The sequence below is a fragment of the Lichenostomus cassidix genome, chromosome 3 (assembly GCF_008360975.1).
Source record: "Lichenostomus cassidix isolate B80296 chromosome 3, HeHo_3.0, whole genome shotgun sequence".
NCBI lineage: Eukaryota > Metazoa > Chordata > Aves > Passeriformes > Meliphagidae > Lichenostomus > Lichenostomus cassidix.
Window position 1 is genome coordinate 19,994,157 of NC_139483.1, and position 19,647 is coordinate 20,013,803.

At 36.7% G+C, this 19,647-nt stretch overlaps 1 protein-coding gene across 3 annotated transcripts in view; it reads left to right on the forward strand.

Annotated features, from left to right (window-relative positions):
- Window positions 1–19,647, forward strand: part of USH2A (usherin) — a 383,112-nt gene that overhangs the window by 221,545 nt on the left and 141,920 nt on the right. For all 3 annotated transcript variants that reach the window (XR_014850703.1, XM_085054819.1, XM_085054820.1), the window contains exon 38: window positions 10,305–10,484. Coding sequence is in view for 2 of the 3 variants with exons in the window: in XM_085054819.1 (XP_084910945.1) it covers window positions 10,305–10,484 (180 nt within the window). In the remaining variant the exon portion in view is untranslated. The remainder of the gene's footprint in view (window positions 1–10,304; window positions 10,485–19,647) is intronic.

Here is a 19,647-nt window from a genome sequence, read left to right on the forward strand (position 1 = left end):
TTGCTCTGCCTGAAGTCATTTAAGTCCCAGTATCTTGTTGGGAGGAGCCTTAAAGAGGAATTTGGTTTGCAGTTGGTTAGTCCAAGCCATAAAATACTAATACCACAGATCACAAACAGCCTTTCCCTCTTCAAGAGTAGTTAGAGTTCTTGTTATCTGATACACTCCCAGTTCTCAGAGGACTTGAGGGGAAGCAAAGGTGACAGAATCAGGCTTATTTCCCTCAAGTAGTCTCCTCATTCATTCCTGTTTATTCTCAGGTTGGTTTAGATTGAGTACAGGGTCATTTTTAATTGCATCTGGGTATCTGAAATTAACTTCTAGGACAGGAAGAATCAGGTATTGCCTCTTGTCCAGAGGAGAGATTTGGAGGAAATTCTTATCTTCCTACCTGTGTCAGATGACTGCATTAGCACAAAATTAATCCAAATCTGTATCCCCCAAGATGTTGTGATGCATTTGAATGCAATTTTGACCTAAAGAGAATCCTTAATTAACTGTATGTCCTTAGGGAGTTTCATAATATGAAGTTACAGGGTTATGCTTGGAACTCTGTTGCCTATGAATGTAGAGAACAATGTGTGTTATTTTTAGTTTGGGTTTTGGGGGTTTTTTTGCTTCTTGAGGGTCTTTCAATACTTATTACTTCTTTTGGCAACATATGATCTCAGGTCTATACTTTTCATCAAGGAAGTTCATTGGGTATGTTTGTAAAGAAAAAATTATTCATGTGCTTACTCTGCTTATTTGGAGATGGTGTACCAGAAAGGTTCCTTGCAGCCCACTCATTCTCTTGGCAAAGTGGAGAATTCTGACAGCAGAATACGTCATAAAGAAGTTGACTTTTGCATACATGCATTGGCATGTCGCTCATCTAATATTTTTCATTTAATATTTACTATATATATGAATAATGGGAGTAAAATTCAGACCATCCATTCATTCAACTTTTCCAAGCCAGCCATTAAGGAGATTTTTCATATTTCATCCCCTTCCTCTCTCATTATGTCTGTCTTAGTTCTAGCACAGACCTCTGTCATAAAACTCACCAGTCCTGAAGATGTTTGAGGGGGGGAAAAAGGGATGCATAACCCATTTTCAAATAGCCATATTTAATATTTTCACCAGAGCAGGAATTAGGGGTATTTTGCCTTGGAATAGTATGGCATTTAAATTTTGATTTGCATGGCTGGAAAACTGATGGTTTTGCATGCACTTCAGGATGATTATTGAGTATTTTTTAGTCAAGCTTCAGTAAACTTTGAACAACTTCACAATGCACCATCTACTAGCATAATTCCCTTCAGCACCAGATATGCTATTCTTTTCTTTTCCTTAGAACAGGTGTCTCTGAGGAAAGCAAAATGAAAGTCACTCTCTAATTCCTACATCTGACCATTTCTGTGGTGAAGACTAGCATTAGACCACAGATGGTGTTTTAATTGATCTTCTGCATCACTCTATTCCCATAGTTATGTTTTTTGTCACATGTACATTGTCTGTCTTGTACTTCATAATTTATTTGGTTTCATGTGATAAAACTGACACATAGGGCTGAACCCCATTTCTGTGAGGAATGTATTCTCAGATCCTAACAGACTGAAATTCCTAGTGATTGCCTATAGCAGGATAGGCTCCAAGACTGTTTCTCCCTTGGAATAGTCTAGGGAATAACAGCAATCTTCTAGAGATGGCTCTGGTAAACAGTATTGAGTAAAAGGGAATTTGCCAATCAGTTTTCTTTCAAAAGCAGATTTTAGTTAATGAATGTCTTCCAGAATTTTTAACCCACATGAAGGCTAAGGAGGCTGCATTGGCAGTGCTTAGGTATCTGTGGTAAGTACTAAATGGAAAAAAAGCTATTTATAACATTAAACACAAAATAATTTGTGTCCATGATATGACACAAACAGGATATATACAATCTGGCTAGAGCTTCCACAGACAAAGAAATTTGGTTTGAATACTTGTATGTATTGGCTTCAAACAAATACACTTCTCTTTATAGACCAATGTAAAACCCTGTAAAAATCTGTTTTCTCAGGTAGAGAAAGCATGATGAAAACTGGGATTTGACCAGCTTTTGATAAATTTTTCTTTGCACTGTATAGGGAGGAGTCAAATTACATTTTGACTATGTAAGTTTCTAGTGTGATACCAGAAAGATCACTGTGATAGGTCATCCTTTTATAGGGATGATTGTGTGCCATTGATATGGCTCTTTGTTTTTACCCTAGTCTAGAGGGAGGTGCTTTTTAAGTAAGTACAACAAACACTAACCTGAGTGATCCTGTGGTTCTTTCAATCTACAAGTGCATCATTTATGACACCTCATGAAAGGTGACTGGAAAAACCCTAAGAACGGCTTATGTCAAACAAAAATCCTAGATCAAGTTTAAAGCTTCATTCCTTCCAAAGTATTACAACTAAATGTAATGGCATTTGACAGTATTGACTTCTTTTATATGACTTCTTTTGGCTAACTCAGCATTCTGAAAAAAATAAATAGTGTTCTCCCTTTGTGATTGAAAGGGTTAAATAGTACCAATTCATTACTACTCACAAAAGGATTTATTTTCTTCTCATAAATCAGTTTTATTCCACATTTTTATTATTCCCTTGGGTCAGCTGCTCCAATTGAAATCAATACAAGTGCAAGTGACACAATCAATCTAGATATTTGATTATGGATTTGAAACTCCAAGTTCTGCTCTGTGTGTTTAGCTAGTCTCCTTCTGATAGTGTCCCTGGAGAATGGAAAATTCTTATTGGCATCCATGAATTATGGGCATAGATTCAGAAACCAGATACTGTGATAATCTCCATTTATGTACTGCTGCAGCTGGAGAAAGAATGTTCTAACCATAGAGAAGCAAACTTGAAGGTTTTAAATCTAACTGTTCCTGATTTTTTTTTTAGTGTATAAAATCTCTCATGAAATAAACTTGACAAAGTCTCATAATTTGTCTATAAAACCCCTCAAACAAAATGGATGAAATCAATAACTATAGGCTCTGTCAACAGTTTAAGACAGCAAGTGCAGCAAATGCTTTTGCTATTTGATGTCTTGTGGACAATGTGATGTTTTGCCACTTGGAATCAACAACTATGCTGGGAAGCTTCCTCCTGTTCATATCGGGATAACAGCGCTTGGACCCAGGAAACATTTTTGAAATCGAGCGAAGTTTGGTTTAGGTCATGGGCTGAGTTCTTACCACGTGTCTCTAAAACACTGAGTACAGTGTGGGTGGTCAAGGACTGATGCCCCTTGGTGCTGTTGCAGAAAAATTGAGTTCCAGTAGAGATGAATATAATTACAGCAGAGGTTTAACATTATAGTGAAAACACTGTTTTAACTGGAAGGTCTAAATGAGACTGACTCAGTTGCAAGACTCATTAGATGTTTCTGTGCTTATGAAAAAGTAATGAGGAAAAGTAAAACAGTAATTCAAATCCAAAAGACTTCTTCTTGGCAGCTTTATCAACAATTACAGGGGATTTTTAGTTCAAAGCCTCATGGCACTGAACTGAAAACTCCAAAGGGTAGATGAGACCACACACTGAAGATTCTTTCCTGCCTGCCATCATGACAAAGCCTAATCTTGGCTGCAGTCATTAACATGGGGTCTGTGCTAACTTCCTTGTATGAGCTCTCACATCAAGCTGTGGGCTTTATTCATATTTCAGTCCGTAGAATTAATGAGCACATAAATGCACATTACTTAGTGTTTGTAACACTAATAATCACTTATTTCTACTGACAGGAACATGCTTTCATCATAATGATTACCCCTGCTTTGCCTTAGGGTTCTTGAAGTATTCTGCAAATTTTCATAGAATCATATAACAGCTGAGGTCAGAGAGCACCTCTAGGGAACAACCAGTTCAAGCTCTCTTCTCCAAGCAGAGTTACTTGGACCACATTGCCCAGGACAGTGTCCAGCTGGGTTTTGAGTGTCACCAAAGCTGGAGACTCTGACCAACTTATTCCAATGTTTGACCAATATCAAAGTAAAAAAAGCTTTTTCTTAGGTGTAGACAGAATTTCTTGTGTTTTCTGTATGTACTCATTGCCTTTTGTTTTGCTGCTATATATTGCTGAGAATTGTTTGGCTTCTTTTTGCCCTCGTGACAGCTATTTATACACACTTTTCGAGATCCTTCCCCCTCTTCTTGAGGCTAAGCAACCTCAGTTCTCTCAAATTCTCTTGTGTGACAGATTCTTCAAGCTCTTAATCATTTTTGCACAGACTCCATCCCAGTAAGGCCAGATCTGTGTTGTGCTGGGGATCCCAGAACAGGATGAGTTCTCCAGATGTGTTTCACCTGGCTGAGAGGAGGAATCCCTTTCCAGTGTAAATGACAGACAGCATAAACATTCTATACATCTCAAAACAGTCCAAGATAGCTCTAGCAAATATGAGCAAATCTAGCAAATCTGTAAGAAGCCTCTTTGAGTGATGACTTGAGTACCAGTGAGAAACTGCATCTGGGTCTTTGACCTTTCAGATTTCTGCTGGATGTGCCAGCCAACATGGATTTTGATCTTGTTCTTCAAATATTTTCCATTTGTCAGTTTTAAAACTAAAGGTCTCTTTTAATTCCCAGGGGAAAAAAAGAAAAAAGATAGGGTTTTTCAATGCAGATAATTTGAAACTATTCTTATTTACAGGAAAATTAGTATTTTGGATTAATGATTTTTTCGGTTTCCCACAGTGCTCTTGATTACACATTGTCACTCATTCAGCAACTCCTCTTAGCCTGGGAGAGTGAAGGCTTCATGTGTTAAGAGAGTCTTTAAAGTTTTGGACTCTATTTGATGGACTTTGACCATGGCATGTCCATAGGAACAATACATCTGTCAGCTCAGGAGAAGGGGAATAGTGATGCAAGACATTGAGGCAAAAAAACCAGCAGTGTGCTCATCTGAGTAAAAGAAAGAAAATAACAAAACAAGAAAATAAAAAAATCCTTCAAAACAACACGCCAAACATAAAAGCCAACCTCGCCTCAAATTTGTTGAAAAGAGACGTATGGCATCAAAGCCAAACTACTTCCCAAGTCAGTATAACAATTGAGATGACAATTTGAGAGCTGTTCATTATTACAATTCTTAGGAAACATGACCCACCAATATTGCCAAGGAAATACTTTTAGCTGGTTTCCTATTGGGATAATCAAACTAATAGAAAGTGATATTTTTCTAATGCAGTCTGAATACTGCATTAGAAACAGTGGGGAAGGGATAGAGGCAGAAAAAAATATCTTAGCTGGGAAGAAAGAAGTAGCTTTTGCGGTAGTTAATGAGGCTGAAGAATAGGCAAAACAAATGGACAAAAGAATGAGTTTAGACACAAAGAAGTGTGCATATTCACAGAATTTTCCCCCAAATATGTGGTGCCAAACAGACACAAACTAGCACAGGGACAGAAACTGGTGACAGTGAGGATGAGTTATGGGAAAAAAGGCTAAAAAAGTGAGTTCTTGTTTCATTTTTGTTTTGCAGTTCTGACATGAACTTTTTCTGTGGCCCAAGAAGCAAGGTGTAACTTCTGTATGCTCAAAGTCATATAAAGCAGGCAGAGAAAGAACTCTTAAGTGTTGCAATAGTTACCTAACTATCTTTGGTTAGCTAGTTAGATAATAAGCTATCTTTGTATAGATCCTCATGAACTGTTCCTTGAGCTGGATTTTTACTACCTTTAGGCTTTGACTAGTCTTCTGCAGTGGTAATAGCTCTGCTTCTGTCTGCTTGAATATTGTGGGGCAGCATGTTCTGTAATGTAAAAAAGGTTATCCAGACATAATGGAACTATATGTAAAGTATGGATTGGTATTAATCACAAGTGCAGTCATACTAATAGAATTACTTGGTATTTCCACACTTGTGAAATATATGTCATTCTCTGCTTAATACATAAAAAGGAAACAGCTCAATTTATTACCTTTTCCCTTAAAAATATTAATTTTGTTCCAGATGGAAAGAATACTTTTAAATGTGCCAAATTTGGTGTGTAGGGGGAAGTCCTTAAATGTGAGATGAATGTGTTTAGCTTGTATTATTTCTTTGCCATGAGAATGGTTCCATTTCCTGCGCTCCTCACAACCTTTGTCACATGAATAAGATATCAGAACGCTAATGACTAATATACAGTATTCTGTGTCTGCTGATGCTATCCTGTACTGCTGTGACCTTTGCAATATTATGTATTCTGATTGGCTGTGCATTTCACCTCTTCCCCACAAGTTAATAAGGCTGTAAAAAGGAGAGAACTTGAAATCGCCAGCCAGTCAAATTACAGAATATTGAAAAGGTCAGAGCAGTACAGCACACAGAAAAAAATTATGGAATATATGAGGCATTAAAATTCTTGTGACAATGATTATAACAAGAATGGAAAAGGATACCCATTTATGTTATTTCAATCTAGTGAACCCCATAGGATGACGGACCCAGAACAGCAGTAATTTACGCACCACTGACTCACAGGAGCTTAATTCACCTATTTACAGGGGTGCTCAGTAACAGGAATACACAGCTGCTTGGGAGTCCCCTGCAAAGTGTCCACCCAAAACCATACTGAACCTTCAAATACAAATGCTCACCAGCTAGAGTGCTCTTTGGGGCTTGGCTCTTTTAAACAGTGATTTTGAATGGAATATGTATTTTTGTGTCTTTTTAATGTGAGCATGTTTTATTGCTTGACTTTTTCAACTATACATCACTTTGACTATGAATATGGATATTCTTTAACCCTAATTTCTTCATATGGATCTTTTCCTGGAAAACTGACATACTTTGATCTGGTATCAACTAGGAATAAACTGGGAACAGCAGAGGTATTTCCCAAATAGCAGCCTTAGTTTCGCAGATAATTTTGAGGATATATGGAGAAGTGAGCAGGAAGGCTAGTAAAAGAGCAAAACTGTATCTACACAAAAATATGGAAGGATTAAGGAGCTTGTGGAAACCCTTCACATCTGTAAACAATTTAGTTTTTTTTAAGAGGTTATGGAAAATGGTGGCTCTGAGCCCTCTCCTGTCGGAATTCATCTTTTGGCACAGGTGTTTGCATTTCTGAAGTGTGGAAGGGTGTGGTGAGTCAGATCTAGGAGTTTGTCTTCTGCCCCTATCGGTTGTTCATGTTAACAGAGTCGTGGGGCAGTCTCGCTTGTTGGAGCACTGGTGTCTGCCCATGGTAGGAATTGCAAGGGAGAAATGAGGAGGTGTTCTGGTACAAGCCACTTGTCTGAAGCAGAACAATGTCTCTCAGAACTTTACCACTCCCTGAGGCAGCTGCTGTTCAGACCTGCAGCAGGCTTGCTGGTGGGCTACGGTTGGACTTGTGAGCAGCATGGAGAGCAAAACACATGAAAAATGGAAAAAAGGAGGCCTCATCCACTTTTACTCACAAATTGGGTCCACTCTGAGGCAGTCCGGGCAGGAATGGCATGGAATGATAGGACAGGGTTATCGCTGTATCGCTTTCTGTCAGGCTGAACTTGTGTGTCTGCATTTTCCAGCCCACTGAAAGCAAAGTTTAGGCAGTGAGAAGTGGCAAAGCTGCATATTGCAAGTCAGCCACAGCAAGACCTGCATTTTAAAAACGTTCTTCTAACATTTTACTTGCCAGCAGCAGTAAGTTCCTTGGCTGGGAATTGGATAAAACACCTATTGTCTGTGTGAAATTTGTGTTAGGAAACTTGCAAGTATTCCTTAGCTTTTTATTAGAGGCAATGAAAAATTTTGAACTGCTATGTTGTCTATCTCATTGTAAATTTGCAAGTTCATTTTTGAGCTGAATAAAATGGTTATGTAATTACATACCTCTCCTAATTATTGAGTAATTATATACTTCTTATAATTGCCGAGTAATCACTCTGCTATAACTAGAATTTAATGTTACAACTAATTGTATAATTACTGTATATTAATGTTGTTATCCAGGCAACTTGGAATAGAGTGTTATCCTTTTAATTCATTTTCTGTTACTTAAAACTGTATTTTTAAAATATAGTATAGTTAGCCATTGGAAGAAAGATTAATACTGGAATAAAAATATCAGCAGAGGAAGTACATGGTTTCCTTCCAGGCTCAGGTGGATGAAATTAAAATGTTAACAAGTGAAAACTGTAGTGTAGATGGAAAAGTTTAATTTTCTCACTAATTTGGCATATATAAATTGCTATTAGGCAACCCACTTTCATGCTTGAGGTTTGACTCTGTCCTGTGTAATGATCTATTGACACTGTATTTTAAAATTTTCCTACACATTAGAGGTGAAATGTTTGAAAAATGCTTTTTTTTTTTTTTTTCCACAGCCAGCTGAGTCCTTAAGTGTTTAATGTCTCTGGGACCTTGAGAATGTATATATCACATGTTATTGCATGATCTTCACAAATAATAAATCACAACCATCACAAAAAGTGTGATAGATAATAGGAGAAGTGTGCTTTGTTGGATTGTATCTTCTCCCAAATCACACACAGGGACAATTTCACAAAGATGCAGAAGGAGGGTTTGATACACAGGTTAAAAGCTGATATCAAGTAATGTAGATGCATTTTTCTGGTGCTGGGTGAGTAGCCTGGGTACATAAGAGTAATGTCAGACAAAAGAACTTTGTTTCTGCAGGATTCTGTATGTGGCATGAGTAAAATGTGGTGGTTGTTCTTGCATGATAAGGAGCTTTGCCCCCATTGCTGTACCTAAAGCAGGGTCTCTCAGGTGAACTTCAGTGAAATCCAGAATAAATCCATCAGGCTTTATGAAGTCATCCCACCTTCACTCTATTTAGTCTGCTCGGGCAGTATGGTGCTATGGCAGGCTGTAATCCAGGTAGAATCTGAGCAATGAGGAACTAGGCTACAGGGCAGATTTATAAAAAATAGTTTTACGAAATGGTCCCACTCCACAAAACCTCAGAAAATAAGCTTGTTGTATGTTACCAGCAGAATAACTGAAAACACCAGTGCTGGTCCTGAACACCAAGATAAAGCAATGGTTTGGATTTTACCATAAGTGAACCAGATTGTTCATAGGAATCCCAAAATTAGAGGAAAATCCAGATCACTCATCAGTGGTAAAATGTAATGTGAGCATGACTAAAATAGACTGTAAATGCACCTTAATGCACATCATAGAAATATGGAATATTTGAAAAACTGTTTGTGATTTGATAGCGTTTCAGTTTTAATAGTTCATTTGAAACGTGCATAAAAATGAGTAAATCCAACGAGTTTCCCTTAAAAAATTAATTAAAAAATTGATTTTTCTAGTTTTTGCATATTTCTCTTATTTAGATTTTGTAGAGGACTCAGATGTAAATATTGAATCTTCTAGTTGTGACAATGCCTTAATTAATTGATGATATTTTTATAGTTATAGTCTGTTTAATCTCATTCTCATACCTGTGGTCTTAGACTTGTGTGATTCTGCTGTTGCTTGTAACACAGAATTTCCATTCTCCGTGACTTCACTGTGAGAACTCTCCATGGAATGATGGATACTACCTCTAATAAAAATAATTTATATAGCACTTCCTATATTCAAAATATAGGATAATACATAAATGAGCTCAGTTTGGCTCTCAGATATGTGACTAAAGTCTTCATTAAGTAAAAAAAAAATGTTAGTTGACATAATTTTTTGGTTTTCAGTCTTACTAGGTATTTTGGAAAGGTGGGGGTTTTTTAAATTAATTTTTGTGTGGTAGAATATTGTCTTATCTCAAGTTTGAGATCTTAAAAGTGTTGCAAAGGACATGTAGGTTGCTGTGGTGCCCTCTGATGATTTCAGCTGATAAACTGAGTACTTCAGATCCTTGTTTTGTCTTTGAGAGGACTGTGGGCCATGCTGGAAAGCCTGTGTTACTGCAGATGACTGTTATGCATGCAAAGAGATTACTTTATCAACTCCTAAGGTAACCATTTTTTTCTAGCAGATTCCAGTCTTTCATGGGCATAAGAATTATCATTAGTGCTTGGAATCTGCACTTATCACACAGCCATTCTAGAACTTCTGTTTGCAGTATATAGCAATCAACTTTGCAACTGGTTGGTTCATAAATTGGTTTGTTTATATTCCAAGATTTACAAGTACCACAAACTGCTGGCAAAAGGAGGAGAAATTGCGAATAATATTTTTTCTTCCCAATAGACCAAAATTTTGTGTGTGTTATTGGTATAAATAGCAACTCTTCATCTGAGTACAAATTAGACTTGGTTCATAAAGACAGTGAATTGTAGCAAATGCAAGGTCTAACATTTGTTCTTTCCCTCCCCCTCTTGTTTCTCCATAACAGATAATGCTAATTATTCTGTTGTAAATGATACTCGGATGTTGTGCAGCAGCAAGGAATTCAATGTATGGGTGCCCATTAAAGGACTGATTCCATTTTCTAACTACACAGTACAAGTGAATGCGTCCAACAGCCAGGGCAGCTTGATAAGTGATGCTATAACCATAGTCATGCCTCCAGGAGGTAAGTATGAAAAAGTGCTTTTTCTCTGCATGTAACAATTACACAAACACTCTGTTCAACAAAATGTTATTTATTATCGCAGCTGAGGACTGGAAGTTCAGAAGAATATGTTTGCATTAGTAGTTCTTACTCACAAAATTGTTCTTTTTGGCTTCTAATTTGTCACATTGTTCAATTTAAGAACTAGAGAATGAAAATACATAGTTGTGTAGTTAGCATATTATGAAGGTGAGAAGTGCATTATGTACTTATTTTTTTTCTGTGAATCGTGCTGTATTCTGGCATGGAGAGCTAATCTAGCCCAAGAATATAGAGAGACTCACCTGCATTTTGTAATCTGTTTTAGAGTAAAACTTGTAAGTGCTGACAAGGAGCACTTACTGGATAGACTTAGAGAATTTGTTTAATAGTAGTATAAACCACTGGCAATATATTGAGTCAGAATCCACAAAATAGTGTAACTGTAAGAAAGTCAATTACAATGTACTGATTTACAGTGAATGAGGCTGAAAGCCAATCTGGATATTATCTTCATAACAATGTGAAATAAGAGAATTGAGCAAATATGCCCTAAACATTGTGCAATGATTTGTTTTGTAGCTTTGTTGTTGGGTTTTTTTTTCAAGAAAGCTTACATTTGTAACTAATGTAGATGTGTTATTTTTGCATTTTCTTTCGTGGACATCCTAGCTAATTAGTTTTGTTAAGTAAATGCCAACGGATACAATTATTTAAGGCAATTTTGATTTTTTAAGTGAGAGTCCAACAAAACTTGGTTTTGAGAGATGTGTGGTGTAATCACTGAGCAAGAACAGAGTAGAGGAACATACAATTTACAATTTGAAAGTAAAAGAAAAGCAAAAAAAAAAAAAAAAGGAAAGAAAAATCATAAACCTTACAGCTCAAAAACACAGACTTGAAACAATTTGCTTGCAAACAGATGGATTGGGTTTGGGGACTTCAGAAAAGTGAGTAAATACAATACAGAGTTTGTATGGCAGATTACTCAGTAATAAGGAAATGGTCAATTCCCAGCACATTTTATACTTTTCCAATCTGATTGTCAAGTTGCACCTACTATTAACAAAAATACATTCCCATGTAATAATAAAACTGCATGATTTAAGACTGAGCAGTAAGACACTGATATTTCTAACTCCAGTGTCATGTTTCAATTTTGCTTAGCAAAATTTGGTAGTGAAAATTTCACCAAATGACAAAGTAAAGGATCTTTGAAGATAAGCAAGGATGTGCTCAAGTTTATGACAGCCATTAAGATACACTTTCTTTCATCATTAGATTGTTGTTGATTACAATTAGAAAACTTATAGCTTTGAAATTATCTTTTTTATGACCTTGTGGTAGTTTAAAAGCAATACCTCATTGGTTAAATAGGTTTTAGTTCATGCTTCCTTTTAGTTAATGATCTGAAAACATATTATCCTGATTTACACATAAAATCATGCTGAAAAGCATGTGGCATTCACTAGGATATGTGTGTTTAAGTAGAATTAAATTAGCAGTGAGAGTTATTAAAGAAATCTTCCATACCATTGTCCAGTGGACTGTGATCTGTAGAGAAATGAATAACAAATGAAGCAGTGCATATGAGAAATGCTTTCTCACACACTGTATTTTCACTCTATGTGTACACATGTACAAACACACGTGTGTGTATCTAGGACAATATATGCTTGCTTTGCTATGATGTTTATTATAATGAGTCTTTGAGTGTTATACAATTCCATTGCATGATACATTATGAGTATAATGGTAATTTTACACTGAACAGTGCATTCACACTTTCTTAATCACTAAATGAAATCTAGATGCTACTAAAATAAGAAAGAATTTTATTTTTTACTTCAGTGGCCAAGATTTCACTTAGACAGAAGTTTGGTTTGAGCAAAAAGTAAAGCAGGTCTCATTATGTACAAAACCACAGCCTTTTAATACGTATTAAAATGTAGCATTCTATTTTTAAGGCAAAAGAAAAAACGCTATTTCAGAAATCTGCACTGTGGGGAGTAGTTCATGGAGCTTGATGGCAGATTGTCTAAGGGTGAGAGAGGACAAAGGGGTATTCCATATTGAAGTTATTGCTGATCACTGTTTTACAATTATGATACAATTTTTTTTCCAACATACATTTCCTTTGTTCTTTTTTTTTTAATTTAAAACACATTGCACATAATATAAAGCACACCAAATCTTTAGTGTTACCTGATTGAATATATCTTAATTTCTTATCAAGCTGATTTGCCATGCTTAAAGTCAATGCTTAAAAAAAAACTGTCTTAGAAATAACGAATTTATTTTATCTAAGCTCTCGGCTAAAATTGCAGGGCAGGTTCAAGAGTTCTTGGAAAGATTAAAAAAATAAAAACTGAATCCAAATGTTAATCCATAAATATGAAACTTTCTTTTGACCCTTACCCTGTAGTGGTCTGGAGTTACTAATGGGGTTAGGATTTCAACTCTTAATGGGACTTGGTGCATTAGTGTTTGGTATGCATGGAATTCAGCATTCAGTTTAATAAGTGGTTGACATTGGTGATGTCCCTTAATTTGCTTAAATCTAATTGGCTCTTTTATCAGTCAAACCTGTATGGATTGGCAATTGATCAGAAAGGGTCAGCCATGACTGTGCATGTACTTAAATGCTGGAACCACCAGTTAAAGTCACTGTTGCATAATAAGAAGCTGAAACCATGAGAACAAATGATCTTCAGAGTCGGAAAGCAAAAGAAAGCGGAGAAGTTTTTCAGGATGTTCAAGTTCAGAACAAAGGCATTATGGAGTATATAAATTTTAAATACACTGCTTTTTGCCTCAAGACTTAAAGCTTTTTTTTCCAGATGAACTGAAATCTTGTCTGAAACTGTCTTTGTTACATCAAAGAACTGCATAGAAAGCTAAAAGAGATGGAAGAAGCATAAAAGGGCATAGTTTAAAATGATTAGTGACAAATTCCATACCGCAGAGGTAGAAGTAAATTTTTTTGAGTTTTATATTTTTTCCAAAAAGAATGAATTTGTTCTATTTATCTTGTCCTAAACTGCTTTGGTAGAAGCTGTAAAAAAATAATATACTAGCAAGTGCTTCACATTAATTTGAGGATGCCAGCCAGTAAAAGATCTGGAAAACAAATTGTTTTAGAATTAATTTAATTAGATAAATGAATTGAAGTGATACAGAGGATGTAAAACTGCAAAATTCTGGGAGAAACCCTTCTGCACAGAGTTCTTGATGATACATTTTTTCTCCTCAATGAGTGCTAATTCTGATGTAGTGGCACATAGAAGACCCCATTATTTTAGAATTGCTTTGTAATAAGAGATGGTGAGCTAGCAGAAAGGAAATTTGCAATCACTGCTGGTAATAGCTTATACTCTAGTTAAAGCCATTTATTCCCTTCCTCTGACCACCAAATCCTGAGTATGGAAGGGGATGAGAAGAAGATAGATTATATTGAATAAATAGGTGCAAAAAGAAGGACAGGCTGCTGCTGAGATGGGAAGTGGAAAGGTGGAGGTTCAATCCTCACCTGTGAGGCAGAGAAAAGCACTGCATTTCCAAGTCATGACAAAAGGGCTAAAGACTGTTGAGGATGGTAATTCTGTATCACATTGCAGAGTTGTCTCCCTGTGTATTCTTATGCTGGGGACTACAAACTATTAACTTGGTGCTGATTTGTCTGCAGAAAAGAGCCTTAAAGAATTGATACATACTTCCTGTGTAAAACATAAAAGGGAAGATACTCTGAAAAAGTATTGCCTAAGCAGTGAAGTGCCTCTTTAAGCTCTGCCATAATTTATTAAGTAGGTTGTTTGATCATATGCTCTGACCATGATTTGCACCATATAGGAATGTCTGACAAGGAAAGATGTAAGATTTTGCCTTGGACCCTTAAGCCCCTGCCCCTTGCTGGTGCCTTGATTCTGTATGGAATATTGCATGCCTCTGCCTGGGTTTGTTCTCAGCAGCAAAACTTGAGCCTGCATACCTGTAGCTGTTGATGTTTGTCCATACCTAGAGGAGATGGTGTCCTGCAACCAGAGGATTTCATCCACTGTTAGTTTAAGTCACAATGCCTTGGAGACTGGATATTGAACTCCATCATAGGACCACTGAGCTAATTACGCAAACAAGTAGGAACCATATCACACAACTTACATTCACATCTGAAAGCATTTGCTCGTGCAAGTTGATCACTTGCTAGGAAGCCTCCTTAGAGGAATGAATATTCAATAAACAGAACAAACTGATGTTAAGTCAGAATTATTTAGGAAGAAAAATCAAACTTGAATATGCTAGAATTTTCCCTGTGAGAGAGATTTGTTTTCCCATTTTTCTTAGTATCACATAGAGTCACACCATAAAATTTGTTTTGAAAGGATGTCCTTTGCTTCAAATTTCAGTTATTTCTGAGACATCCCTTGTTTTTCTGTCTTCTCCTTCTTCTTTTCCTCTTCTTCTCTTTCCCTTCTCTCTTTAGACTAAAATTGAACTGGGTTCTTTTTGTTCTATACCTTCTGCATTAACAGAAAGTTCTTAATGAAAAATTGGGACCATATCTTTTCTAGAGGTAGTTTAAAGAGAGACCAGGATAGAGTAGGGAGGAGAAAGAGCTCTCCTGCATCTCTCATATATGACCTAGCTAATTACAGTGTCAGTAGAAAGCTATGTAAATTGTCCATTCCAGTTCCTTTTGTCCAGAAAGATGATTTCATGGGGATATATGGGTAAGATTGTGAAAGTGCTTCTGTGGAAAACTGTGAGCTGTTCTACAGAAACAGTAATTCTTCTCTAATCTCTGCAGTATTGAACTGATTGTCATTTTCATTAGTGCTGCTTTCTGCTTTTATCCCCTTCTCCCAGGCTGTTCAGCACACCTTTCAGTGAGCTCATACGCTGTCTAATTCTTGATTTTGGGTGGGTGTTTTGGATGGCAAGAGATGAGGGAAGTAAGTCTCATTCCTGAGCAGTTGTGTCGTCAAGCTGTGGCAATGGGAGGCACAGAGGTGCCCTGTTTGCTGCTCAGTTTCCTAAATTGCAGCCAGTTGGGGCTCAGCCGAACTCCACACATCATAAACACTGCTTTACATTGAAGCTTAGTGCAAATCCCTACTCATAAAACTGGAGAGTTTTGCCAGCAGGCAACGACACTCCAACTATGTCCTTTTATTCTGATTGCCTCCTTCTCTTTGCCTTTGCACCCTGTGCTTTTGGGGCTGGGCAGATCTGCCATGGTTCCAGCTGTGCTCTTCGGTTGCTTTGTCTCTTCTAGAGCAGCATGGAACAGCTGGCACAAGAAGATCAAACCAGCAGTTTTAGTTGCCTAGTAGAACATGGATGTGTTTGCTTGCTTAGGGAGAGACAGATGAGACAGGGAGAACTGTGCTACAGCTAACTGATCATCTATAAGCAGGCAATTAACCTTGATGAAGAGGTCTCACTCAGGTCCTTCCTAAACCTCAACCCTAGCATGAGATCCAGTCTGTACTTGAGACCTCCTAGAAGAAATCTGTGTTAGAGAAGATTTCATGCTGAAAAACTACAGCTTAATTGTACTTCAGAAATACAGAAGAATATATAAAAATGGGGGATATGGGCTGTTTTGGAATTTAGAGGGAGATCATTATTTAAAATTATTAGCTACTACCACATTAACCTATTTCAGCCAATTTCAATTGTACACAAAAAAGGACGCAATGTAGATAATGTGCAATTTTTATATAATCTCAAGCTTATTCAAGCTTGGGTTTCTTTTTCTTTTCATTTTTGTTTTCATTCTGAGCAAATGTGAACTAGATTTTTCAGTACTGTAACTAAAGTCAGCATTTTTATATGATGTCAGGTTCTGTTAAAGGAATTCTACAATAAAATGATGTTGAAATTCCTGGTGAAAACAAATGGATGACATTTGAAAAATCACACCATGAATTTTGTCTTTAGAACCATTTTCCAGATATATGTAATTACAAGGTATCAGATCAATTTTTGTGTTACTTTGCTACTATGATTTGCACTGCTTTTCTTAAAAACTCATGTTTTTATACCTTCGATTTTTGGCAACTCCCAACCCTATAGTTTTTGGAATAAAATTTCATTTTCATTAACTGTCAGCAAAGGCAAATAACTGTGAGTTGTTGGTTTATTTTTTTTTTTTGTCATGTTGTTCTGTTATTTTCTTGCACTTGAAGCATCTAGATTATAGACGTTAGCCCAGTGATCACAAAGCATTTGAGCAAGTGGCGAGGTTTGAAGGTTTAAGCCACTTTGCACACTTCAGGAGGTTTTGAAGTTCCTCTGCCTGCAATGAACTCAGTACACCTCCAGCAAAGTTCTGTCACCCTGTTGCATATTTGTCGTGTTTCCATTTTAGGGAAAAAAAAAGCTTCACGGGGGAAAAATTAAAGTTTCTTTTAAGAGCTTGCTGAGGTTTAAATGGAGAGGGAATCAAATCCCTCTTCTTTTCCTCTCTTTAGCTAGGGACAAAATCCGAGATGGTCTTTCTTAAACATCATGACCATAAAGGGCTTTTGGTTTCTTTTGCTGGTTCTATATGCAGTTAAAAACTACTCTAACTAACTCCATTTTGGGAGTTTTCTCTGTAGTTTGGAAAAGATCTTAAATTGAATTAAAAAACCTTGGAATCTTAAAGTACTTTGCAGAATTAAAATATTTTTTCTCTGTATGGTTAAATATTTTTTCTGGTACTGTTTTAAGTTTGACTTTTCCCTACTTTTTCTTATAGCAGTACTCCTCATTCTGTTACATGTCTGCAGTTATCTTTAGGTTAGTTGGCTGATTACCTAAGGAGAAATAAGCTTTTCTTATAAAGGCCGAAAGGGAGAGAAAATGGAAGTTGAGTGTGAATCACTCATTAGAGTCACCATTTCTGCGGTGTACCTATAAGGCAGTGGTGGTGTATGCTATGCTTTTTCTTACAACAACCACCACTATAAGAGTCTTACTGATTGATTCCAGGCATTTGACATTTTTCTCCCTGTTTTTTCTTTCCGAATGTTATTTTTGCATCTGCACACATGTGAAGATGAACACACAAACAAAATGTACATACTATATTAGTGTATGCATTTTCATGTATACATTACTGCTTTCTATCTTTTTTTATGTTTGGATCTCTATGCAGATCATGCTTATTCCTCTGACAAAGAGATACTATGCTCTTTGATTAATACCAGCTGAGTAAAATGAGAAAGGGAACTAATGTATTTCATGTTACAGGGTGATATGTCCAGCATTGGATTTTATTAATCCATAGTGTTTGTATACTGACTTTTTTACTTTTATGATTTTTACAAATATATCTGCCAATCCAGATTTTCAGAAGGCTTCTCAAGTGACTGAGGATTGTTATTCCCATTTTACAGATAGCAAGAAAGGGAGGCATGTGTGGAAAGCAAAAGCAAATTTTATATTCCTCCTCATGCTGAAAAGTATAATATACATGTCACAAAGTTTGTCAGCCTTTCCTCTTGCCTCTTAGCTTTGGCTGGGGGAATGCTTCTCTGTGAAAGGCATCATCTTAGTTTAATGCAGCCAGTGTGTACAGAGAAAATATGTATATTCAGCTTGACTGATTTTAGATAAGCTAAACATTTCTAATAGTACATATATAAAGAAGTTGAATAACTTAAGAGGTGGCTTTATATAGAGAAAAAATATTTCTCTTTACTCTGTTTTTCCTTACATTGAAGTTGTGAGTGCTCTTACATATTAAGTAGCCTGTTTGAGAGGGTTATTCATAAGAAATTGATACTGCTGTCCAAAGTACTCAACTGATGGTAGTAATCTGAATTAATCAGCTGTAAATCTTCCGTGTTGAGGATTTAGCCCTATGTGTTAAAAATGAATGAAGGAGAGGAAGTTTCCCCTGGCTCTTTACTTTTTATCAAAGGATTGAAGAAAATCTGTATTTTAGAGAATAAGTACTGCCAAGGTATTTACTTTACCTCAACCTATGATGAACAGTACATGTATTTTGGGGTAAATATGGCACATAAGGCAAAACACATTCAGCCTGGTTTACGTTTAAATAAGGCACGATCATGTTTCAAAGACTTTTAATGAATTAGTCTATCTGATTTTGAAGATGACTGTAGTCAAGGTCTTTTCAGTAAAAATACTTGTGAACGGATTGTTCGCTGGTGTATATAGACACACTACCACCAATTCCTGTGGATTTATGTGTTCTTCAGTATTATCTAAGGAAATTAAACCCAGAGATAATTCATATAAATGGTTTATTTGTTAAAAGTGCCTAGAACAGGGCATTAACTGATGAGTAGCTACTTAATAATGCTGTATGAACATTCCTTGTGGATAGCTTGGCTGTAAAATGTTGTAATCCTTTTACCCTATTCATCAGAGAAGTCAAGTGTATATTTGAACAGATTATTTCTGTGTGGGAATAGTCTGTCTGAACTGCTTTTTATTCACCTTAAATATTTTGCTTCAATATATAAAGCCTAGATCACATTTCTGTCAATTGAAATGCTATTTTTAGTGGGGAACCAATCCGTAAAAGGACTCAGGGATTTTTGCCACTGTTAGGTGGAATGGAGGTGTTACCTTTCATATTCTTTCATACCTTATCTCTGTAAGAGCACTGGCTTTAAAAAAAAAGAGATCTGGATTATTCATCTATCTCCTAGTTGCTGGGTTCATAAGCAGGGAATGCAGAATACAGCCCATCTATCCTGATGAACTCTGCTATGGTGTGTGTGGGAAGCCTTACTTATTGGGGGAAAGACAGAGTAGGTGCTGTTGTAAGGCAGGGCTGAGGTGGGGGTGAGGCAGTGCGTGTGGCAGCAGCACAGAGGGCAGGAGGAGAAGGTGCTGAGTTCTGGGCATTCATGGATCAGGATGTGTGTTGTTCATCAGTGCCGATGCTCAGTGTGAGCATCAGAATGTGATCCTATTGCTATTTTCTGATACAGCTTAATTTATTGATACTGCAGCTGTTGGGCTGGACTGTAATGTGAAGTGACAGCCATAGCATTGCAGTTGGCATTTGGAGAAGTGATAAGAATTCTTGTTTACTCTGTAAATGTGGTAGTTCAGATTTGCTGGCCTTGGCCTCCTGTGTTACATGATACAGAGAATAATACGCAGTGTTTTGTTGTTATTTTTC